This window comes from Oreochromis niloticus, linkage group LG14 (genome assembly GCF_001858045.2).
Source record: "Oreochromis niloticus isolate F11D_XX linkage group LG14, O_niloticus_UMD_NMBU, whole genome shotgun sequence".
Lineage (NCBI taxonomy): Eukaryota > Metazoa > Chordata > Actinopteri > Cichliformes > Cichlidae > Oreochromis > Oreochromis niloticus.
Genome location: NC_031979.2, coordinates 28,687,777 through 28,712,773, shown reverse-complemented (window position 1 = coordinate 28,712,773; position 24,997 = coordinate 28,687,777). Strand labels below are relative to the sequence as shown.

The following is a 24,997-nucleotide window of genomic DNA, read 5'->3' as shown; positions in this document are numbered from 1 at the left end:
CTGCAAAACCTAACTTGGCCAAAGAGAAACAGGCTGCACTTTTGCCCCCTTTTCTCTTCAGAAACCCGAGGAAAGAATGAACTCATGGGAAGAGTATGCTTGCTCTTTGAAGAAATGCCTCATATTTGTTTCTTTCCCTGCTGACATCACTAATTGCGACAAGCTGCTCGGAAGACGCGATGGTAAATCAAAACCTTCCTTTTTGCCTGGCAACACTCAAACAGTCCAAGTCGGCCACTAGACGAGCCAAAATCCCCACCTATCAGAGACCTGACCCAGCTTCAGCCTTGACCTCCCCTGAGGAAGCAGTCTCGTGGCTTGAGATCCTCCCAATGAACCCTGCAGTCCGTTTCAGAGCAGTGTGAAACAAGAGGGATCCACAGCCAGCAACATTCATGAGCAGCAACAAAACAGACAATATGTCAGGTTCATGTAGACAAACTCCATGCATAGATTATCGTGTCAAACAGCACTCATGAGGAACTGATCTGAAGACCTCACAGGAGAAGAATGCAGACATAGGATCTGTGCAAGAGGGAGTGTGGTTTAAGACTAAAAGCAAGAGGAAACTCTGAGTTGAGCAGAGAATGAATACAACACAAAGCAAGAAAATAGGGCAGCTATTCAGAAGAAGTTCAGCAGTGAACTAGACAGAAGAGTGAACAAACATCCTGATCTATGTCAGGTCATGGAAATGAATCTGAGCTGGGTCATTTTAACTTTTGACATGAGCTGATACTGGGTTTCTCTAAGTTGACATCTCACACTTATGATACTGATAAAGTAATGTTAGGCTGGCCTCCCCATTGCTTATTTTTAAAACTACTTTTTATTCCTTGGCTTACATCCCGGAGTGAGAGCTTAGATATTTAGTCTGCTGTATTGTCTCATGTATTTTCGCAATCCTGTAAATATATTTACTGGTGTGAGCGGGCATGTGTATGCATGTACTGTAGCTCTTATTTTATTGTTCATGTCCAGCACTTTGGTCAACTTGTTTTAAATGTGCTTTGTTTATTCTATTCAACCTTTATTTATACAGGTACTTTTATTAAAACTTCATGTTTCATTTACAAGAGAGACATGTTTCAGACAAACATATTACAATTACAACAATAAAGGAAACAATAACATAGCTAAAAATTGTCTAATGTTTACATAGTTTATAAAGATAAAGGAAAATGGCAAAATGCAGTTTTATATACAGTCCAAAGACTGAGCATAAAAGATGGATGTTGCCATCTTAGTTTTTTAAGACACAAGGCAATCTGAAGCTGAGCCTTTCCATCCTCACTTACTTGGTTTTTTGAAAGTGAACACAACTGGTAATGTGGAGATCTGACTGAAACAAAGTTACACAGTGGGCCATCTTTTATCCTCCTTTTTGACTGCAATGGAGATCATGGAATACAAAATTCAGTAAGACTTGAAAGCAGTTACTGAGATCATTAACTCATCAGGAAAATATTTACTGAGGTCAGAGAGCAAGGAAGCTGAGTGCGGGTTTGTGCTGAGTTGCCTACTGTTGCTTGCTCCTTGCTATTAGTAGCATTTTCAGCTAAATATAGGGATTCAGTCATTTTCAGATTGTTGTGTTCTGTTTTTAATTAACATTCAACACAGCATCAAAGTTTAAGGCATGTTTAGAACTACACATGAAACATATCAATGGAAAACCCCCAGAATACCAGGTCTAAGAAGAAAAAAAAGAAGAGTGAAGAGACTTATCGAGGAAACCGAAGTTAAAATCAGTTTGGTTCATAAATTAAAACATGTCTGTGAAGCTGACTACACTCTAATAACATCACAGTAGATATCTGAAGCTGTTCTGAACAAAGTGGGCAAAATGATCATTCTGAAGGTAAAGGTTATCCCTGTCATGCTCCTCTCCAATTTGTTAGCCTACAGCTTGCTCCCTTTCCTGGTTCAGTGATTTTCAAGTGAGTGTAGGAGGTAGGCAGGTTGAAGGGCAGTGTTTCATTACTGTTTAATGAGTGCAGTAATTTATACTCCTTACAGGCACTCTCTCCCTCTCGTATAAGCCAACAGAATCATTGGCTTACTATTAAAACTTCCTTCCGATGATCAAGGTCACATTGTAAAAATGTTCATTAACATGCATTTGATAATTTCATTTGCACACACTGCCAATATCACACAAAACAGGAGGTCAGGATGTAATTCAGAAAATAATTATCCGCTAATATCTAAGTGGACATGGGAATTTTTTTCGCAGACATTGTACCAGGTCCTCAATTTGAGAGACGTCTATGACTTTAAACACCGCTAACATAATAAAGTCAATTGGCAGTGCAGAACCATTTAGTATTGTTAGCTTCTAAAGTAGTAGCAAGGGAAAATAAATCATTAGACAATGCCTATATGCCAAACACAGGCCCCCACATCGTTTCTTCATTCTTGCGGCACCTATAACTCTTCCTTAATCAGTTAGAAACAGGATCGGCCGAGTGGCGCATTAGTGAATAGTATGCTTTTATTGTTAGAAGTGCCACTCCCCCCCTTCCTTCCGAGTATTATATCCTGTGAGGGTGTGAGTTTTTTTTTCAGGGGACTAATTCATGACATAGACAAATACAGGCTGACAGGCCTTTAAAAAAGGGGGCAGGTCAGGCCTCTTTCACATGTCACTGTCCTCTTAAAAACCTCTTTCTCTTTGCTCCCCCATAGCAATGCAGACTTGTGTGTCCTTCACATCTGAGTCACATTTGATTAAAGATCGGAGCTTAGAAGAAAAAAGATCAATAATGTAGGCATACAGAGTGTCATGACAGAAAGCAAACTCTCATCAGAGTCAACTATAGCTGTGCCGTAGGACCTGTGAAGGGCATTGTGTTGCTTGGTACATAGTGGAAGACAAACATTCCTACAGTGTCCTGTCCTACTGTGTGGGATGTGTTATTGTTTGCTGTGGGGGTTTGCGGTATTTTAGTATGTGCGTGCAAATTTGCTAGATGACCCAAAGATGGGTGGAAATGTTATTTTTCCATGCATGTAGAAAAGAACAGAGAAGGCTATTTACAAAAGTCACAGCTGATCTAAGAAGGCAAAAAAGACATGTGGGTTAAATTAGAAAAAAAAATGCTTTCCATTTAAATCGGCCTATGTTTTTTATACAACTTCAGTATATTTAACAAATCCTTTGCTAGTTAAAGACCTTTAAAGTTCAATTGCATGGGTCACAACTTTGCACCTTTTAATTTGTGTTATCTTCTTCCAGTATTCTTGCCACCAAATCAATTTTCACCCAATCCATATGTCACAATCTGAAGTAAAATCTTGTTTTAGTTTGTTTAGTTTAGTGTGATTTTCTCTACAACCAACTCCCCTAACCTGCATCAATAGCATGGGATACAACATAGTTTCACTACAAAACTACACCAATCTAATACCTATGATGTAGAGTAACATAAACAAGTTTTATTGAGTTTCAGAAGATTTAGTATAAATGATCTGATTCTGGGGGGATCAGATGGAAACTCTTCCGAGATTCAAATGATTTTGCATGGGATGAGGCACAATGAAGAAGAAGAATATGCCTTTGTGCTGTGAGAATAAGCAACTAAATTTTGAAGTTCTCTATTTTTAAATAGAGAGGCAACAATTTGAGTATTTCTTAATTAGAGCTTAAGTGTATGAAATCCCTGACAAGTAGGTGCTAACAGAGACCACTCTCACTATACAACACAGTGATGAAAATTACACTTAGGCTATAGGTCATCTCCTTCTAAATGGCTTACTCAATAGATTAGAAACATAGTTTGAAAAGAAATAATACCTTCTGAAATCTGGTAAATTTTTAGGGGAGTTGAGTAATTGGAGTCTTTCAGCTGAACATATCATTACATCTTAAAAAAAACATTATTCAAGTGAATATATTTAGACTTAAAGAAAGGGAAAAGGTGCATCCCACTTGAGATCAAATTGGAATTATTTGGCCAACGGATCACAATGAGTACGAAACGTCCTGTATAAACATTTCACAGCAATCCATTGCTTTAGTAACTGTTGACTCGGCTGGTCAGACATTGCACCGATAAAGTGTCTACAAAACAACAAGGTGTGCTTCATGGGTGGCTTAGTATCCGATTAACTAATCCCAGTAAATCATTCAATGCATTTGTTAAAATCCCAAACAGGCCAGGCAAGGACAGTATACTATGGCTACAAGGATAACCCTCCACTCCAGGCTCTGTGCTAATAAAAGAAGTTGGGTGAAAACAACAGCCTCCTAAACTATGTTAACCTTGCAATGACCTTAGAGGCACACTTTGTTTTTAGGTGCATGCTGTTGCCTCCACATTTACATGTCATTATTCTCTGAAAATTACTGTAATTTCCTGATGAAGAAATTAGGACAGAAATAGATCCCGCCCTTGTTGGGTGGTGGTGAGGGCTTTACAACGAAGAAAAAATGAGTTCTCTACTGATCACAGACTCCACTGCCCTTCGCTGAGTCTAAATGGGCTACTGTACTTTCATTAAGCCAATCAAACATAATGGAAACATACTTTCCCACAGCCCACAGAGGGAATTACAATGTTTTGCTTTCAAATGATTCTCATGAATGTCTAATTCTGGATTTCTTGCATGATGCCAATTTCTGTGAACAACCAGTATCTAAAATTATCATCTCCAAGGCCTATGAATGTCAAAAACAATGCTACTCAGTGGACATCATCTATGTATATACAAAGAGCTGTGTTCATTAACTCCAACAAAGATGGAAAAATAATAGTGGTGGGATATGAAAAATACTCAATTCTGACATTTTATCTTCTAATCAGCTAAACACTTAACTTGAATGTTGATTACAAGCACATTTAAATACATGTGTGGTCATGCTAATAAGCTTAAAATATTGATATGAAATGGATGAAAAGCAGAAGAAAGTGACTCTGAGTTGCTTGGACTACAAAAGCATTAGGTCAACTTCAGACTTCTTTTACTTTACAATTAGTCATTGGTGAGCCAGTCCAAACCACAACCTTGAAGCACATACAACATAAGCACAATGTCAAGATTATGACCAATGGCTGAGGGTGTCTACTGCACTCATATTTTCTGCTGCAAAAAGTTCCCCAAATAATAATTTCACATTATGATATTAATTTCAATATGAGTATGAAGCAAAATACTTCATGCTGCAAAGGCAGCAGGCTAGGGTTGGCAAAATAATGTACAGAAAAGAAAGGATTTTTAATTCCAGTCAAATGCCCAGTACTAATACATTACACCTGAGTTGTTTGGACTAGAGAAGCTGAGATGATCCCTTCTGATGGAGGGTTTTTCAAACATGTCTACGAAAAATCCTGATACATTTTCGTATATTATATAACCGTGCCGGATGATTTATCAGATTATAGCTCCAACTATCAGAGTCAAGCACAACCTTTCTTCTTTCAGTGATTTGCATTTGTCCTGACTTAAAGCTGTGGTTATGCTTGATGCATTGGCCATTGCTCATGCAAACTTTAACCTCAACAAAGCCCCATGACCACTGGTGCTTAAAGCGTACTGGCCTCAGTACACTTTTTTATCCCCCAGTTTTCTTACGAACATATCATCTTTTTTCAACTGCTGCAGCATCTTCATCTAAGCTGACATGTAATTGAATTGCTGGTAAAGACCAATCTGCTCCAACTTGGGTGTGCCGACTGTGTGTCAGACAAAAAACAGTGCTGCCGCCAGTTTTTCTGATATCACTCTTGGCATGTGCCAAATTTCGCAAGGGCAACAAATGGGGCATAAAGTAAGTGTGAAAGCCAAAACACAGTCACAGTTTACCTTAACTTGAGCAATGACGGAAAGAGTCTTTGATCAACAAGATCTATCCAGGGCAAAAGTTGTAAAAGGTTTCTGAGGATGAACCTGCAGCTGCCTTTGTTTGGTGTTCAGTGGCATGCAACCAAGGTAACAGCTGGTTTTTGTCTTCAGCTCTTCACTGTCCCTGTGGCTACTATGATGATCTCTCTTAAGGTGCACGAGTCCCGTGCCACAAGGACCTCTTGCTGTCCATGCAAACACCCAAGTGGAGGCAATTGGCTAGCATAGACCAGCAGTTAACAGAAGTGTTAAACAAACCAGATTTCAATTACTGATTAAAGTAATCCCCTTTATGATTTCTGCCACAATCAAACAGACAAATCGTATAAAATATTATCCAGACACCTGGAATAACTTAAACACAGACTCAGATATTACTCAGATAGGATTACACCTGTGGGTTTTAATTAGTGCAATTAGTATATTATGATTTCTATACACGTATAGAGCAATATTGACTGTTTCACAAAAGGGGGAGGAAGTAAAGCAAACCAACAAAATCCTGTCCTGTTTATATAAGTAGTAAGTAGTTTGGTCAGTGTGGCATTGCCCCAGCATTATCCTGCTAAGAGGAAGTTTGTTTTTCCGGCACACCCACTCACATGCTCTCACCATTTTTCTGCAGCAGATTAAGGCACTTCTCTCTATTCAGATGTGCCACCCACTTTGAACAGAGAGAACAAGGAGATAATATGTAGGTGTCTGGGTCACTCAGGTCTTTTGTTAAAACACAAAATGCAAAACTGATTGAAGCTTGTATCCACAGGGACCTCAGAGAAACAGGCAAATGCATGCGTACGTACTACACACTCTCCACATTCACCTGCATTTGTTAAATCAAAAGAGATTCAAACTTTTAACAAATAGATTTAAAAAATCTAGGTTACACGTGAACAAAGCTCACATGTACAAAACAAAGATTTCTGTTATTGCTTGCCTAACACATTTAGGATGTAGAGTATGTGCCTTGCTTTCTCAAAAATCTGATATTGTTCGACTCTTTTAAGACCTAAAAGGAACCGGCCTGTCCATTTGTTTTGTTGATGATTCTTTTTGAGGCAAAAACAACAACCATTAAGTTTGTCAGAGATTAGCACTGATTTATGACTCATCCCCTCAGTGACAGAGTAACTTGATGTGGGGAAAAAAAAGTGTACAGATATGGTCCACTTTCCTTCATCAATATTAAACAGTAATAAAACCTGCAGTCTGTTTGTTCTTCTTTGCTGCTGCTTTAATCAAGATGGGGAAATGCATTCAGCTGAAAGGAAAAAGGGATCAGAAACTAAAACAGAAGCAGAGAGACTGAAGTATGGAGAAGGGGGCTGCATGGACATGGGTGGTGTAGCGGTGATTCTCAGGGGAACAGAACAATCTGTCTGAAAACCAGCAAGAGTACGGCTGTGCAGTATTGTGTTGAAGCGTTTACTGCAACAAATCTGCATTCTGGACCATGCTCAGAAAGATAAATTAGCAAAGTGTGAATTAGGAGACAGGTTTTCCTTCCCCGGGTTTCAGTGTCTGAAATCCTGGACCACAGTATGATAAAACAGTAACTGTGAAATCCAAAAAGTGTCACGGCATTGATTTTCTTAAAGACAAACAGGCTGTTTCAAATAAATGTTGAATTCCGCAGTCAGATGTTTAAACTCTACCCTTGGTAATGCAAAAAATAGTTTAAGGCTGTCACTCATGAGAAAATATATTATTGTAAATAAAGCATGCAGTGAACATTTCCTGCTCACTTCTGGGTTTGGATCACAGTTCAATCGTAAACGGCAAGTGAACTGGTATTTATATATGACTTTTCTTTTTCCACATTGTTCGATGTCTTTAAGTGCTTTTTACCCATCTCACACTCACACAGAGATGGATGCAACTGGGGCAATTTGAAGCTCAGTATCTTGCCCAAGCACACATGAGGACAGGAGGAACAAGGAACTGAACCTTTCAACCTCCAATTAGCCAAATATTTCTGTGCTTTCACTACTTAATTCAGGTGTATGTCATTGATTATCCACACAAAAAACCATACAATGAGGATTAGATCAAGGAGGGTAAATAAGGTCTTTGATAAAAGCTAGAATTGCGACTGATTGACGGAGGTGAAAACATCTTTCAATAAAATGTCTGTTTTCTTTCTTTGTGCATATCACGTTTTATTACTAAATAAACATCATGCTAGAGAGCTTAGAGCACACATGGTTAAAACATGGCTGGTGCTAAAAGGAAAACTATACAACCTCTGAAAATGAACAAAAATGGAGCTTGAGGAGAGGGTTTGAGCCTATGCACATGAAAGGAGGTGTACTCACGACTTCTTAAATATGTAAAAAAAAAAAAAAAAAAAAAAAAATCACACCTTACATACCTTTAAAAAAAATAAAATAAATAAATAACTGAGGTCTCAGTTACATGGTTAATGATCCCCTTCCCTCCTGGACTGTCAAGTAGTTTCTGGAGGTTGCTAGATCTTGCTTGGCGAAATCAAGTACAAAGACGGCGCATCACAAAAACCTCCTTGCAATCATGTTCATCACTAGCAGGTTGCCACAGTCGCAAGTAGTCTGTATAAAAGATCTGCAAACACTCTCAAAACTGCTCTCCAACTAGTAGCATAACTGTGTACGATGCAAACTGAGAATAAAAAACAGTTACTTTAAAAAAAAAAAGTTGTCTTAAAGCTGTGGCCAACACATTTTGTGAAACTTTCAAGTGCAGTATGTGTGTTAGAAGTCTTCTCTGTAGTTACCTACATAGGTAAAAATGTCACTCACTCGGGCGCACAGTCAGAACACAACAGAAAATTATTTGATGCCAGTCGGCTGTAATAGCAACATTACATCCAGGCTGGATGCAGAGAGCAGATGAGTAATATGAAGGTGCGCTTATTCTTATTCAATTTAATGCACCTTACTCACCATACTTTGTGTGTACGAGACAACGCTGCAGATAGCTTCCCCTCTACGACCAACACTGCCCAGTATTTGACTGGTGGGTGTTAATCTCCCACCTGGGTGGCAGGGTGTGTGTCAGTGCACACAACTGACTGCGTGCTCATCCCATACTTGAAAAGAGTGAAACAAATGAGACCGAGCGGATGAAGCTCAGCCGCCACACCTGTTTCCCATAACCTCTGTGCTCCTCTCCTGGGGAACTGGATTGCTGACTGTGGACATACTGTATGTATAGCTTTTTAATATGGACTGTAAAGCAACAGTGTGCTCATGTGACCCTAACAGCCACACAATGTGATCTACTCTTTCTGTTTTTCTGGGAAAAACCCCGGACTCCTGAAAACAGCAGACAAAAAAAACTGTTTAAAAAGTTTCCCTCTGTTCATTCACGGTAGGTAATTAACCATGGAAATATCTGGAAGACATTTATACAGCACCGTTTCCTATGACTCAGTAATTGAAACAGTCGATTCCTGTCTATCCAAGATTTATTCAGTAGGCAAGACATACTAGTAAAAAATAGTACTGCTAATATTAGCATTTTTTTGTGTATTTTTCTATATTTTCCCCTTTCCTTCCAATTCTGAATGGCTAAGCACTCAGGCACTGCAGTCATAATGACTGGTAACTACTAAAGTTGGTACAGACATAAAACAACAAATGCCACCAGAAGTCACTAACTGACAAAATGAGACGGTGGGGTTAAAAATTACTTTTAGATGGATTCCATATAGTCACCCCTCATTTCTTTATATTTTATTAGAACAATGGGAAATTGGGTTATATACAGTATATAAGGCAAAAAAAACACAGCTTTTACAATTCTAATAAGCTTGAAAGTCAATATTTGATAAGATAACCTTTATTCTTCAACACAGCCTGAGCTCGCTTAGACTTTCTTGCATTACTAGCACATTTGTGTAAAATGTGCTTTAATGCAAAATGTGCAAAACCACAGCAGTTCATCCCTTGAATTAGCTGCCTCCTTTTTGATCTTTGAAACATTCATATGTCAATGACAAGTGGTACAACAAACAACAAAATGCTTTGGAACACATTGGTGGAATGTTGCAGTCAATACTAAAGCGTACTGGTGCATTAGCCCACTCACGAAGAAAGAAACCAAAAAGAGAGCTATTCACACTGGAATGAATGAAAAATGGTGCCATCTTCTATGCCCCACTTATAAGGTATAACAAACAGCAACTTTAGTGTCACTGACGATGATGTCTTTTAAATTACAAACAAATTTGCTGAAAAGGTAAAACTGGGTTTACAACTCTGCTTTCACTAAAGGACCACCAGGAAGCTGCTTGCCATTCACAGCCTCTGACAGTCAGTCACATCTGTCATGGAAGAGGAAGCAAAGGGTGGAGTCAACAGGAGCTGGTGACCACAGACTGAACTCCACACACAGCCTACACACCAGCCTACACAACAAAGCCACACACTCATCTGCTGATGGCCTTCCTTCAAAAAGAAAACCCTGTGTGCATTTAATGTGATTAGGGGTGTTCAGTCAGCTGCTTCTCAACTGAGATCAAATAAGGAGGCTCAGATGGATGTGACAGCTGTGACCCACACATGTGTATCCAAATGCTAAAATGCTCTTTCAAAGCCAGTTTTCTTGCTCATAATTCTGATAACAAATAACAACTGTGGATAATTAACATCAGCAATGAAGAGAAATGGTTGAATCTACTGAATCTACTAAGTCAAAAAGTCATGCTATAAATTATCACTATCACTGTTTGGAAGAGACTAGCTGAAATATGCAGAAGTGTCAAGTGAGTGGTGCAAAATTTATCATGACAAAGGGTGTATTTTTTTTAAGCATTAGCTATAGATAGGCTGATTACTGGGGTCATTATTCGGTGTTTTTGCATGCTGATTTGTCACATACAAAACTGCCTCTCTCTGTATGACTTTCTGTGGTATAGGGTCCTGCCCACAGAATGATCTGACTGTTTACACACTATGGACAAAAGCCTATCAGCACTGAGCACAGAGCAGAACACAGTCTGAAGCAGCTCCAGTAGTGGAGCTGTGGTTTGGACTGCATATCGCAGATATAGCTGACCTTGCAATAAATGCTGCAATTCTTTCTGCTGTATGACCACACAACCATGACAAGCATGCACAGTTTCCCAGATGCATTAATGATCAAATGCAATATTTTGCAGTGACATCCACTGAAGGCAAGGATAGCAGGCTTGCTATCAGGCCAGCTGGAGGGGTGAAAGTAAGACAGTCTGTCAAAACTGAAGAAAACCAAGACATATTGGGACTAGATAAGGAAAAAGGATCACAGTGGCGAAAGCTACACTAACAGCAAAAGGGCAAAGGGTTATGCTAGTGGTTAAGTTAGCAGGCAGCTTCAGACTACCCTGAATATTCATCCATCAGTTTTCCACCGCTTATCCAATTTAGGGTAGCTGGAGCTTATCCCAGCTGCCACAGGGCGAGAGGCAGGGTACACCATGGACAAGTCACCAGTCTGTCGCAGGGCTAACACAGAGAGACAGACAAACATCTGCAGCCGGAGTACCCGTATAGAAAGGCCTTGGCCAGATGGTGGATTTAAACCAAGGACCTTCTTGCTGTGAGGCAACAGTGCTAACCCCAATAGTGCATAAGGCTTAAATAGACACTAAAACACCATAACAGCTAATACTTAAAACATAAAAAACAAATAAGCATCAAAATAGCAGAATAAAAACATGACAACATGCTATTTTTAAAAATATACATTAAAATATTGGTTATCGACCTCTATAATTACTAATGACTGTAATCAGTCCTGAAAAAGCTAAATCACTCGATCCAAGGTATTAACGCTGTAATTGCTCAGAAAAGCCAGTAAGACTGGGATGTAACTTTATATTAAGTTATCCAATCTCCTCCCCCAACAAAAGGGTCTTGACCTGATCTGCCCTATACCATGTGGTGGCAAAGCCACGGCTGTTTTAATTATATTCCTAATGACAAAGTAACTTTCTTGGCTACATCATGCTGTCAATTAATGAGTCCAGAATCATATTAAGCTTTATAAGGACCAAATCTGCTCAGTCGCTGCACTGCTTTTTCAAATCTATTTCTGAGTCTGTAATTTGGGGTGGCTCCATTACTACATTATTTATTTAGATTGTGAATCATGTGGCCCCAAGAGAAGGAACCACAAAACTATGGTCTTCAATTACAGACCTCACAGCCAGTGGCCACGCCTTTTAACAAATCCCCTCCTCAAAAATCCTGTCCACACGCTACAGCGAAGTGAAGAAAACTAACTTCAAAAGTGTTTACATCACAATGTCCCCTAGGACCACGTGGCTGCTAACAATGTTTTTACGAGTCAAAAACCTGTACACATTTTTATCCAAATACAAAACCGAAAAAAAAAGAAAAAGAAAAAAAAATGCTGGCTAGGTTATCGTCTGTGTTCATGCTAAGAAAATTTGGCTGTAGAGGTACCCTGTTGGACTGGAAATCTGCAAACACACTTGAACACGCCTTTGAGGCTAATCAGCTTAGATTGCAACAGTGCATTGTTTATTGGTTTGCTGTGCTGATTTATGAACCAGTGTTTTGTGGGTACAGACACAAAAAGAAAGGCACGAAGAGGCTTCTATAAAAACATTTGTTGAAAGCAACTGAAATGAAACTGACTGTAGCAGGAGGACAGGCGCAAAAGACAAGTGCTCAACCGATTAATCTGTTCATTAATCAGTTTACTATAAGAGCAGATATTATACAATTTAAGACAAGACATGGTTTCTCAGAGAGTTTTTGCTCAGTTTTCTAGGGTTTTAAACCAAAAATATCTGCTTTTTAATTACAGATCTGACAAAAAATGGCATCTCTGTACATCAGCTTGAGCTCTGGAAAACTGTAACACAGATTGTTTGGATCAAGCAATTAAGCAAGAATATAATTAGAGATAAATCAATAGTAATTCTAAGTGTCTAGGCAAAAAGCACAGCTTTTAAAAGGCCATTAGCTAGTGTTATATTGGGAGCCACACTTGTGCTGGGCAGCATCCTGAGCTTAATTTCATGCATGTTTGAATTTTGCAAATAATGGTGAACAGGCAAAATGCTCGCTCAGGTTTTCCAAGTGGTTTACATGTACTATATTGCCACTAGGAGCGCAGAAGAGTGTACTGAGATGGTACCCATATTAACTCAGTTCCAATCATACACAATATTAACAATCCACAACCTGTAGAAAAAAAAAATCATGGTATGGAATAATTAATGATAAAACCACTTAAAACATTAATAACAGTACATTTACAAAGCTGCATGACTAAAACAGAAAGGTGCCAAGAAACATCAAGGTGTGTTGACATAAATCACAAAGTTTGACCTTGCATTAGTCTTATGAACATAGTCAAGTTCAAAACAAAGAAATATTTGCCCCTAAAAGAGGGCAGAGACAGAATAAACACAATAGCTGGAATCAAACTATGATCATGTATTTTGAGACCTTACTATGATTTCACTCGCTTTTCTCCAAGCTTTGTTCTTCATTTTTTGGCTCTATCGTAGAGTGAAGTTGATTTTTTTGTGTGTCACAAGTTGAGCAAACAGCTTCATCCCAACTCCTGTCACGTAGCGCAAGTTCTGTCAATTCGCCTCACTCTGTATGTAATCACACCACATGAAAACGTCTGTTGGCATATGGCTTGAACACATCATAACAATGTGTCAACAGCTAGGGAAGTAAGGGTGGGCTTCCCTCACTACATTCAAGAACAGTGAAGCCATATGGGATGAAAAAAACAAGACTGGGGATGAACCCAAATGACTTGTGACCCAGAGAGGAGCTGGGTTTGTCATTTGTTGGTTTTTCAGTTGTAAAGAAATGAGACTCGCTTTGTGTCATGCTGTCTCTGTGACTTTCACTGGAGGCAAGTCTAAGGGAGCTCTACTCACACACAGCAAAAGGGAATCAGGTAAGCCAATGATATGAGGTTAGTCAAGGCTTTTTCAGACCCAGCTCTGCTCTGCTGTGGAAATATTAATGCTAAGGAGCCAGTTTGACATCTTACCTAAAAGCAGAACAAGCAGTCTATTAAGGACCAATTCTACTGCACACATGAGCACTACTGATAAGAGTCTAAGTGTGGTTTACTTATTATTTTGATTGCTTTTTTTCCTTTTAAATTGTTTAAAAGAGAAGAGTTTTTTTTTTAAATTTCGTATAAACCTTAAAGACGGCCATGAAAAGGTAATGTAAAAGCACATTTTCTGTAAACAATAGTAATAATAATAGATCTATTGTGAACCATCCAGAATCTTAAAAAAAATACCATCATGCAGTCGTTGTTTTTTTTCCATACCACCCAACACTATGTTACACATTACAATGAGCAATACAGTAAAAGTTTTCCTTTCTTGTATTGCTCTTGGATTCAGAAAAGAAAAGAACACTGGTGTATTGCTGGGTAGTATTTACTTAAGCATCCATCTGTGTTTGTGTCTGAGACACAGCAAAGCTCTCCAGCTGCTCTCCTCGGGACAGTAAGGGGGCTGGAAGGTGCTTCAGCTGGCATGCAGCCCAACTGCAGGTCAATACTTCTACAGACTCTGCGACTGCAGTGCTTGCACTCAAATATGTCTTCATTTCCCCTGCCACCCCTCACCCCAAAGCTGAAGACTCTGCGCTGACTCTCCTCCTGTCATGTATCACATAACCTCCAATCCATCTGTAACCAACCACTTGGCAAACTTTTCACAAAGGAGTCTCTTTTTTTCCTAGCCATACGTGACACCGGGATTGTTCCATTTCTTGTCTATTTCTGTGCACCTCTAATCACTGCTTCTCCTCAGTTTGTAACCATGTGGGTGGGAGACAAACTAGCCGGTAAATCCCCCAAACTCCCTGAATGATGTTAGCCAAGTCATGATGTGACATACTGTAAGTAACCTTAGCTCTAAGGTCTGCCCATTATCACCATAACACAAATCAGTGCCGTGTCTGAGTTGTGTCTCTTGGAATGAGCTGAAAATCTTAACACAGTTAGCTTGTGTGTAACAGTCGCTCCGATGCAAAGAAGTTAACTGATGTTAACGGAGTTGAATTCAAATGGGGGGAGGAGAGTGAGTTTTAGCTAACGGTCAACTGACGCAGCAGCTACTTTCCCATCAGTGTTAACGTAAAGATAACTGTCCACAGGCAACAACTAGCCTGCTTAAGCTTAGCTTAAATGCAGCAGGACGAGCCCACCACAAAACAACAAAAACTAGCCAGCCGGTTTGGGTAGTGGGCTGTATCCGTGAGGACCCTCTACGAGCAATCCTACTGCAACAACTTCTTTCAATGGCCTCAAAAGTATTATGGCAGGGACGATACAGAAACCGTTAACTCACCGGTAAGTCCGTATAAGGTGAGGAGGGATATTAAAAGTCGCAGTCCGTTAGATGGCAAAGTCCTCCTGAGCGGTAATCTTTTCTCCATGATTCCTGTGTGTCTGTGCGCCTCGGCACTCCCGGATCCGTTCTCCTCGTTCCTCGCTCGTCCCTGCTCTCTCTCTCTCTCTCTCTCTCTCTCTCTCTCTCTCTCTGGCTCGTACTCCTGGGGAGCCTCTCTCCATAGCGACCGAACCGCGTGGGCTGTACCATTCTGCAAGTCAACAAAAAGAAAACACATGAAACTTAAGAACGCACGCGCGCTGACCCACTCGTCCCCATGTGTATACACTTTTAGCGCAGTTCTGAAATGCTTGTCATTGAGCTGTTTGTCTTTTTGTTTGTTTGTTTGTTTGTGGGATTTTTGGGGGGTACTTTATATACAGATTCGGGCAACATAAATATAGATAGCAGGGCTATCACGATCAGTACTCTAAATTATGTTTAATTGTTATTTTATTACGTTTAATTTCAGTTAGTTTCTCGTGTGGAGCCAGTTGTCGATGTTTGATTGTTAAGAATTTTTTTTCCATTTATATATCCAATCCATTTAGTTATTTATTCTTATTTTCGCTCATTTCTTTGTCCTCTTCTTCTTCTTATTATTATTATTATTATTATTAGCAGTAGTAGTAGTAGTAGATTTTCTCTCATTATAATTTCAGTGAGGGGGCTTTAAAGCCTAGAGCAGATACTGCAGCAGCACTGACTCTTAGTAGACATCCCAGTCTTAAGAAAAAAAGAAAAAAACTATCGTGGCTTGCTTGTATTGATTGTGTTGGAAAAACTTGCCCCAAACTGACGTTTCAGATAGCTTTGAGGTTTTTTAGATGTCACAGTATACATTCAAGTATACAATAGGCTAACTGCCAAATTGAAGTGAATTTATCCAGTCATAAAATAGACGACTTAGTCTAGTTTTACAGCAAAGAAAGGATGCTTTCAGAAATAGGTGATTCTTGTTTTTAATTTCATTTAAAAAGCGGATAAAAGTAGAACTTTTTGGTGTAAGCACTCTTTATCTTTTAAACAGTGCCAGTTCTTCCTGTCAAAGCAAATGAGGTTGTCTAAACATCTTGGATAACTTGCCATAGTGCTTCAGTGGATTTAGGCTGTCTTGGTATCGTCTGCCTGTTCACGCAATCCCAGACTGACTGCATGATTGAAATCGGGTCTCCGTGGGGCCATATAAACCATCTGTTGCTGTATGTTTGGGCTGTAAAATATGGGACTGATCAAAAACCTCCCCGGTGATGAAAAAATAGTTGAAACATCTAAACTGCCTAATTATTTTCACATGTAATATTACAACCCTAGCCATAGCAGTCATTGTTGTTGTTATTGTAGGGACAGCAGGATTAGCAAGAGGGAGTCACAAACATTTTCATACGCAAGATTGATGAAATAGTACTACATTTATTACTAAGCACTGTTTCATAAGACTTTATCTTGATACAGCTGAAAGGACTTTTACAGATAGAAAGGATCAAATTTTGACAATGACTAGGCTTAAAAAAGATACTGATTTCACCACTAAGTTAATATAAACCGATCTGATAAGGATCATAACATAGGATTTAACAGTTTTAAAAGAAAGAAAGCCTAAAACCTCACATATAATGACGTTTTGTTTGTTTATTTGTTTGTTTTTTCTTCTTATTTTTTGTGGAATCAGTGGGGAATTCCCTTGTTTTAAGGTCTCACTTGTGAAAACAGACATTAAATGTGAACAGAACCATTTATAGCACAAATAACCATTTGCTTTTTAATCATGATTATCATCTTCAGTGCAGCAACTAAACAGGCAAAGGTTCATCAAGTTGCTTAAGAATATACTAAAGATGTTTTTGGTGGGTTCATGGGTTTTGTGGGGATAAAAAACAGCAACCTACTGGTTACCCTTCAGTCCCTCTAATGACCAAATAATCTATTTTTACATCACATTTTCATAAGCAGGTGTTAAGCAGATTTTAAGATGATATAAGTGCTGCTTTCACTTTAGCAAGTCCAGTCAATCACTTTATGACCCTTCTAACCTCCTTAATTACAGTAAAATACACAAAATACACATAATGAGCCATTGTCCCACAGTCCTTTAGCATGTAGAAAAAGGAAACTGACAATAACCCCTACACACACCCTCACACACCAGAAATGCTAACATTGCTGTACCATTAACCAAGCCTGAGTGCACACAGTGCACACAAAGGTTTTTTTTTTTTTTAAACCCAGCTTAATAATGTTAACTCAGTCACAGATATGCTGAACTATCCTAAAACTGTAGTGGAAACAAGGAAGTGAATGTGAAAGTTAATATAAACCCCAGGAGATCAGTCACTGAAGGACAAAGCAATCACATGCAGGTACAGTGCTGGGAAAAAAAAAAGTGTGCACTCATCAGCGTGAATGCAGACACACTTCAACTACTCTGTCCTAAAACAAAGTGGTAATGAAACACTCTTGCATTGTTCTTTTCTTTGAGATAATTACAGCTTTTACACATTCAGGAATCCGACGCTGTGTGCAGCACTGTGTTATTATCACGCGCTGAAGCTTGAACTGATAAACTTGCTCTCTCAGCAGTTTTAGGAGAACATCATATTTATTCACTGAAGATAAGCAAAAATGCTTGTTTCGATGTGCCTCCCTCGCGTTGAGCCACCAGTTTCGTTCTGCAGTGATGTCTTTATAGACTCTATTAGCTCCGAGTCCTCATCAGGGGAATGTGAACTCTGCAGGGAACCTCCATCTCCTGCAGAACGAACTCACTCCCTCTCAGTGCTATAGCTCAGCTTTACAGTGATTAAAGCATGACCCGTGATGTGTCACCACACTGTACCCCCTACCTTCATACCCTCTGGTGGTTTATTTATATCCTCAAAGAGCTATAAATCCCCAGGTGAAAGTGATGGCCTTTTCACTAATCAATCTCCCCTCCTGGGGCACTTTGCATTGGAACGATAGAGTTAGTGCAACCTCTTGTCTTTATGAGATGATAATTCACATCTTATTTTCGACTACCCAACTCTTAATGTGTTAATTATATCAACAATTTCGGTAAAAACAGCTTCAGCAAGGATTATTCCACACCACTGGCATAAATGCATACTGCTGCATAAATGCCTAAACCCCCCTCAGTAGCACTAAATAGTTTATGAGCATTTATGGCCCATGACCTTTGTAATTGTGGTTACCTCATTGAGGTTTTATGCAGCAAAAATACTTTTCACTAAGTGTTATTACATTTTCTTCCAGGCAAGCAATGCTGCACTGGCACCACCTCCCCTGTGACCAGTGGCTGCACATCCACACAGGCTGTCTGGGACATTTGGTTTTACAGTCTGTGAAAACAGCCTTTGTTAAACACAACATTCCTCACTAGTCACACTGGTCAGCTGGCCCTTGCACACCTCAAAACCTCCCACCCATTCCTCCCCCATTGTAGCCACACTTTCAGTCCCATCTCCTGCCAAGGTTTGACCATCTACAACGAGGAGAGGTCACCTCACTGCTGACGCTACACACTTGTGCTTGCACCTCCACACAGGTCTTTCCCATAATGAGCTCTGTATGAAATGACCTCTGTAGTACACACCGACCTTTAGAAAGTACATGTGAAATTAAGATAGAATACCTGTTACAGAGGACATATTATGGATAAGGCCGGTAATAACTGTGTACATCTTTAAAAAGTTATTTAAAATTCTTCAGTATTCAATCAACTCTTAAGAGATGCATAAAAGTAACAACTGAAGAAATAAATTACAGTGTTTGGAATTCAAACTAATTAAAATTCATACAGAGTCTCACTGTACTTTATGTGCAGACACCAGTTCAGGGACAAAATGCCATATGTAAATGTAGGTATGCAGTACAATCTGGGGCTTCTATTTAATCACAACCATTAATTCAAAACAAATCAATACAGGCTGCATGTGTTGGAGTAAAATATGAGTTGCATCTTGCATATATAAAATACATGTGGCATGATATGAAAATGTAAATGCAATGCATCCGACTGAAGCAGAGGGTAAAGATGTGGAGTGGAGTGGACTTACATCGCCATCTGCTGGAATAAACATAAATAAACTAAGACAAGTTTCTCTCTGCTTCATCACATTTTTAACTTTCCTGGGAACAAAGACCCTATATCCAATTATGAAGTAACTTGTCTTTTCCATTTTTAAAATTTTTCCTTAAAGCATCATAATTCATACATTTTTAACGTTTTTCCAGAGGTTGGGTCTCCACTTTTTTCCTGTTCAGTGGTGGTGTGGAAAGACTGCTGTTGTGGATGAAGTGACGACAGGAAAGCAAAGGAGGGGTTTTGAAAACCTGCCTAAAAGCTCTCTTGGACTGAATCAGGACATGGGTAATTAGCAGTGAAGGTAAAGCTGCTGAGTGAAAACAAGAGATACAAATAACAAGCAAGCTAACGCCGTTTTTAAAGACGTCTTCAGAGGAACATACGGGTGGGAATCTGTAGACATTTCAACTGTAACAACAAAACAAAACATGCAAGAATGATTGTAATGCACAAAGGTGTTTGACAGTCAGTCATCTGGGCAAACTTACTGTGTTTACAAAGTGGCTTCTGGTCATTTTAGAAAACAGAACATTTTCACAATGACCACAGGGGATATTTTGTTCGCATAGTTGGCACTCGTGCATCTCATTTGAAACACTAACAATTAAGTTTGGCAACAATGTAAAGTGGACACACGGTCTCCCGTCCAATTTTAGCAGAAATTATAAACGCATTTTCTGTGGATCAACACCATGACAACAGTTCGCGTTTTGTTTTTGTTTACAGAGGATGTTTGTCTTTATTGCAATAAATCTTCACATAATACAAATGATTTGTGTTAGTTCACTGTTGGTAACCCCCCCCCCAAAAAAAAACCCATTAAAGAAACACTCTTCCAAGAAGCTCTGAGTTATAGATACCCTTCTCTTTTTCAGAAGTTTTTGTTGATGTTGTTGATGTAAGCACATCAGTTTGACCAAACCAAATACATTACAGATCATAAAAGAAGACAGTGTAAGGATGATGAGAAATTATTGTTTTCTGATACTTGTGGCTGTTCGTTTCAGTCTTCTCTTAGATAAGCCTCAGGCACCTCTTCCTCCTCATTATTCTCTAAGGAGGCGGCATACTGTGCCATCCTTTGAACCTCCATTACTTTAGTCTCGGCCAACTTCTTATCTGCATCTAGTGAGAGTTTTCGTGCCTCCTCCACTTGCGACTGGGCCAACTGAATGTTCGTCCTTGCTGTTACAGACGCATGTTCAGCCCCTGAAAAAAACAAAACACACAAATGCAAACACAGTGTTCAAAGACTCACACAACACCCTGTCCACTTCAGACATTGGCTAAAGTCATTAGGCAGCCTTCCTTGTCCATCATCTCCATTCTGTTTAAATGCAAAAACCTGGCCGTCTGCAGAGTGACAGCAAATGATCCATACACCGATCAAGGTCTAACATTGTCAACACCTGAACAGAAACCACCACAAATGGCAATGTAGAAAGGTTCAAGATGATGAACCCAAAGAGAACTTGCCCCAACACTACAACCTGACTGTTGTACCACACAGGCCAAATAGCTCAGATTTAAAAAAAAAACAAAACAACAACAACAACAAAAAAAACAAAACAAAACCAAAAAAAAAAAAAAACACACACACCTGATGTGTATGCCGCCTCAGCTGCTGCTTCACAGAGCTTCATTGCACTGAACCAGGTTGACTCAAAATGCTTGCAGTCTTCCTGTCTGTCATTAACCTGTCAGGACAAAATCAGAATAAGACCCGAACAGATCTACAGCAACCCGTTTGCAAATCTGTGGTCACATTTACAAAGAATGTCAAAAAACAAAACAAAAATGAGATGCTTTTCTTTAAATACTTCTAAACGAAGAGAGCAACGTAGACTGACCTTTGCACGCTGGCCAATGATCACCTGCCAGACTGAATCCTCCTCTGCAGGGGTCAGTTTTCCCAGTGAATCCAGATATCGTTTTTGTAGGGCAATGAGTGTGTGCACAGCCTGGAATAAGCACAAGGAGCCTTTTAAAGAACAACTTAGTAGTATTTTGCTAGTTTTATAGAGTGGGAACACTTCAGGGGTCAAACAGCAGAACATCTATCTCCAATTCACCTTATCCTTTACATTATCTTAAGTCACACCAACAAGTTGCCTGTTTTTTTCTTCATTGCATCCATAAACACCTCCATATTCACCATTTACTGTTGTCCATCTCTCCACTGCACATGTCCAAACAAATTAAACTGTATTTTAATGGTTTTAACTGCAAGATTAGTTAAAAAGTTGCTGTTAGAACATAAACTAGCTTTCTGAAGTGGTTTAAATTTGATTTAAATTAAACTGGATGCGGACACATGCAGTTTAATGTGTTCCACTGAGCAGGATAAGCACTGCAGTCTCCAAACTCGTGATTTTATAAACCTTTATTTATCAATCTAATAAGCAGTTTTTTGAACAGGCATGATGTGTACTCATTGGGAATGGGGAACTCGATACTGACCTTACATGATATTCTGTACACTGGTCTGAAGCATGGTTCAAAATAGCCACATCATGTGACCATAGCTAACTGAGGTTTTAGTGCATTTCAGGCCATTTTTGACAAGTGGCTTGTCTGGTGCTTCTAGGTCTGAGCAGCAGAGTGCTGAACAAACCTGATGACACTAAACTCTCACAAAACTTATGTCATTATGATCATCATCAGCAGGAGTGTCAGCAGCAACCACAGCAAAAGAATCAGCAGATAGTTTGTGGGAACTCTTTGACAGTGAAACCCAGCTATACCCACAGTACCCACAGTGCAAGCATTGATGCCACTGCAGAGGTCAAAAAATACCTCCCTGATGTATTTGTTCCAGACATGACACATGATCCACAGGTCATTTATTGGCATTTATTTACAGGGACACTATTTACAGGGACACTGTTCTTCTTTTTATATTAAATAAATACAAGTACGCTGTGTGAACTATTTTTTCATGGGGATGTAACAAAAAAGAAACTAACTCACCCTAAAATGCTGAAAAACTAATTTTTGAAAGAATTTTTTTTTTTTTTTTTTTTTTTTTTTTTTACACATGACAAATTTAAGACATTGTTACTTGTTTTTCTCTCACTGAACTGTACTAAGCAACTGAAACAGCCTCGGGTATGTTAACGAAAATAGCATTTGCTGAAACACACGGTTCATAACAGTCACAGCATGCAGTTTTTATACCAGTTTTTCTTGCTTTGTTTTGAGGATTTCGTAAACACATGTATTGATCATAGTTACTGATAGTCTACTAATTCTTATTTAGAACTGTGTAACACTTGATGATAGGTATAGTTGCCAGTAGGTGTCAGTAGTATTCATCTTTACAAGATGTTAGACTGAGGAGTCTGTGGACCAGGTGTAGAATATTGAATTCTGTGATTGTCTGCTTTGCTGATGACAGAGTGATGATGTTACTGCTTTGAGCAAGGCATGATTGGGCTACCGTTTCCCCACAGACAGGAAAGGCATTCTGTCGGAAAAAGAACAAGCAGCTACTTTGGCTACTGCCTTTTCACAGGGGCTCATTACAGCAGGTAGGCAGGTAGTGATTTGGCTGAATGTTATGCCGGATGTCCTTCCTCTCACAACCCCAAAGGGGAATTCCTCAGATGGAATTGAACCAGCATCCTTTCATTTGCTAAATCAAATTTGTTATACTAAGTACTACATTATGGAGCCACAAACTGAATTATGTTTAATTAATGCAAAAATCAAGGGGCACACACAAGAAACCAAATAAATAAACATTAGCAAAAACACAATATAATGCCTCCAAACCCCTACGATCACAGTATGATCTTTAGGTGATGGGCCAAAACGAGGCTGACCTATGGAGCCCACAACACCCTGCAGAACACAGGATCCAAAGGATCTGCTGCCAAGATTTGAGCAGGGGTACGGAGCGACCATGTCATAACAGGTGAAAACTGTTTGGGCAGTTACTACTCAACTTTAATTTTGTGGCTGATCAGTATATACTTTAGTAGAAAAATGTAGTATTATTTTTCACATAACCTGTTCAATGTTCTCCCATCAGGCAAAAGATACAAGTGTAATAGTAGCAGAATATCAGACTTCAGGAGTACTACCTACCCCCAAGCTTAAATATGCACTGTACCTTTTATTCAGTTTATCTACATCCAGCTGTGAGGCGATAATCTGAACGTATTATGCAATGAAACTTATACTATTATCTTTGTTATAATAGCAATAAAATTATAATAACTAAAAGTTACATATTAAGCTGTATATTAAATGAACCTGTTGCACTGTGGATTGTTGTTCCGCTAAAAAATTTTTTAACGAAAACTGATCCAGTGGAGTTCTTTATGGGGTGATCTATTGCATGAACTTGTATTTTGATAACATGTTGTGCAGAGTTGTGTGCTGTTTCTTGCAGTATATGTGAGCCCATCGAGATAAATTCCCATCAACTGTGATGGTAAAAATGCTACAATAAACATGAACTTGGACTAGATTTTACTATTTGGACAGAAAGTTTAACATAAGAGAAAGGCTTACTTTGGCGTACTCTGTGATGGCATGAATTAGTGCTAGAGTGGTCTGAGAGAGAAAAGTGCTTGAGCTGTCGGTCGCCAGAGAGGCTGCTCTTTTGATTAGGGAGTCATGAGAAAGGGGTTCAACCTGCAGCAAAGACACAGAACATAAACATGTAAAGTAAGTCAGGTAGCGGATATATACTGCTGTGAAGTTTCTAACAACTGCCTGGTCAGGTAGGGAGGCCGACTCACCTGTTTGAAAGGTACAGCACACAGCCCACCGCCCACAGCTAACGACGCTACACCTGTGTATAGAATATTTCTCCATTTTCCCAGTTTACTGACTGCAGGCTTTCTGCTGCTCAACAGGGCACCACCGGAACTCCTGAAAAAACAAAAAAAATACTTTCAGTTTCAGGCTGTGAATTCCAGTGAAATCCATGACGTTTTTACCTGTCTGTCAGGTGCCAAAGCTCAAAAAGCCCAACGAGGGAAAAAACAAACAAACAAACAAAAACCAAATAAAAATTAAAACAAAAGTGAAGCTGGTTTACAAGTGAATGTATTTTTTTTTTTTTACGTTTTTAATGAGTCACTAAAACAACGCTCATTTAAGCGTAGATGAGTTATGACTTTAGGACTCGTAACTTCCCGTTGCCATTGTTAACCGCGATATCAAACAAAAAATCTTTTTCCTACAGTAAAGGATTTTCTTTTCAAAAGTCAGTTCAGCCTAGGATAAATCGACCTGATGACATAATCAGTCCGTATGTTTATTCAACCTTAATGCCTTACCTGACGAAACGGAGATACACTGTTCCCTTCCTGAGCGCGGCCATTATGATCCGCCGCAATTACATTGCGTCGAGCAAAGACCTCCAACGGAAGCCGAGAAGGGACAGACAATACAGGGTGCATTTCTATATTCATTTATCTTTTTCTAACGATGTGAGAAAACAAATGACTTCTTTACTCATTGATGCCAACTATGCCAGCAGGATCCAAACTACAGGGGTGCAACAAAGCACTGGGAGCATATTTTGTGCATTTTATGAATTGGTATCTTCATCATCTTACACTTTGCGTAACATTAGGCTGTTATTGCATTGGGGTTGCCACAACATAAAAACTAATAATAAAAATGAATACAAGATATGATGTTATGATGTATGGCTGTTGGATATGGAAACTCTACAGTAAAAA

The 24,997-nt window shown here is 39.2% G+C and overlaps 2 protein-coding genes across 3 annotated transcripts in view; both read right to left on the bottom strand.

Moving 5' to 3' along the window:
- The window catches only part of nectin3a (nectin cell adhesion molecule 3a), a 32,545-nt gene extending 17,184 nt beyond the window's left edge, over positions 1-15,361 (bottom strand). The window contains exon 1 of one of the 2 annotated variants that reach the window (XM_005460674.4): positions 15,173-15,361. In XM_005460674.4, coding sequence (XP_005460731.2) covers positions 15,173-15,260 — 88 coding nt within the window. In that variant the 5' untranslated portion in view covers positions 15,261-15,361. The remainder of the gene's footprint in view (positions 1-15,172) is intronic. The other variant, XM_005460673.4, reaches the window with a different exon arrangement.
- A 3,717-nt stretch (positions 15,362-19,078) lies between these two features.
- Positions 19,079-24,711, bottom strand: LOC100690683 (diablo homolog, mitochondrial). The gene is made up of 6 exons (XM_003455937.4): positions 24,590-24,711; positions 24,047-24,179; positions 23,817-23,939; positions 21,149-21,259; positions 20,899-20,995; positions 19,079-20,507 (listed from the first exon to the last, which is right to left on the bottom strand). Exons 1-6 carry the CDS (start codon positions 24,631-24,633, stop codon positions 20,302-20,304), a joined length of 714 nt encoding a protein of 237 aa, XP_003455985.1. The 5' UTR covers positions 24,634-24,711; the 3' UTR covers positions 19,079-20,301.
- Positions 24,712-24,997: the final 286 nt, after the last annotated feature.

Coding starts and splice junctions, on each gene's coding strand:
- LOC100690683 (XM_003455937.4), bottom strand. CDS start 24,633: ATGGCCGCGCTCAGGAAGGGAACAGTGTATCTCCGTTTCGTCAG. Junction 23,940..24,046: donor GTGCTGTACCTTTCAAACAG/GTGAGTCGGCCT, acceptor TCTTTGCTGCAG/GTTGAACCCCTTTCTCATGA. Junction 20,508..20,898: donor TGAGGCGGCATACACATCAG/GTGTGTGTGTTT, acceptor TGTTTTTTTCAG/GGGCTGAACATGCGTCTGTA.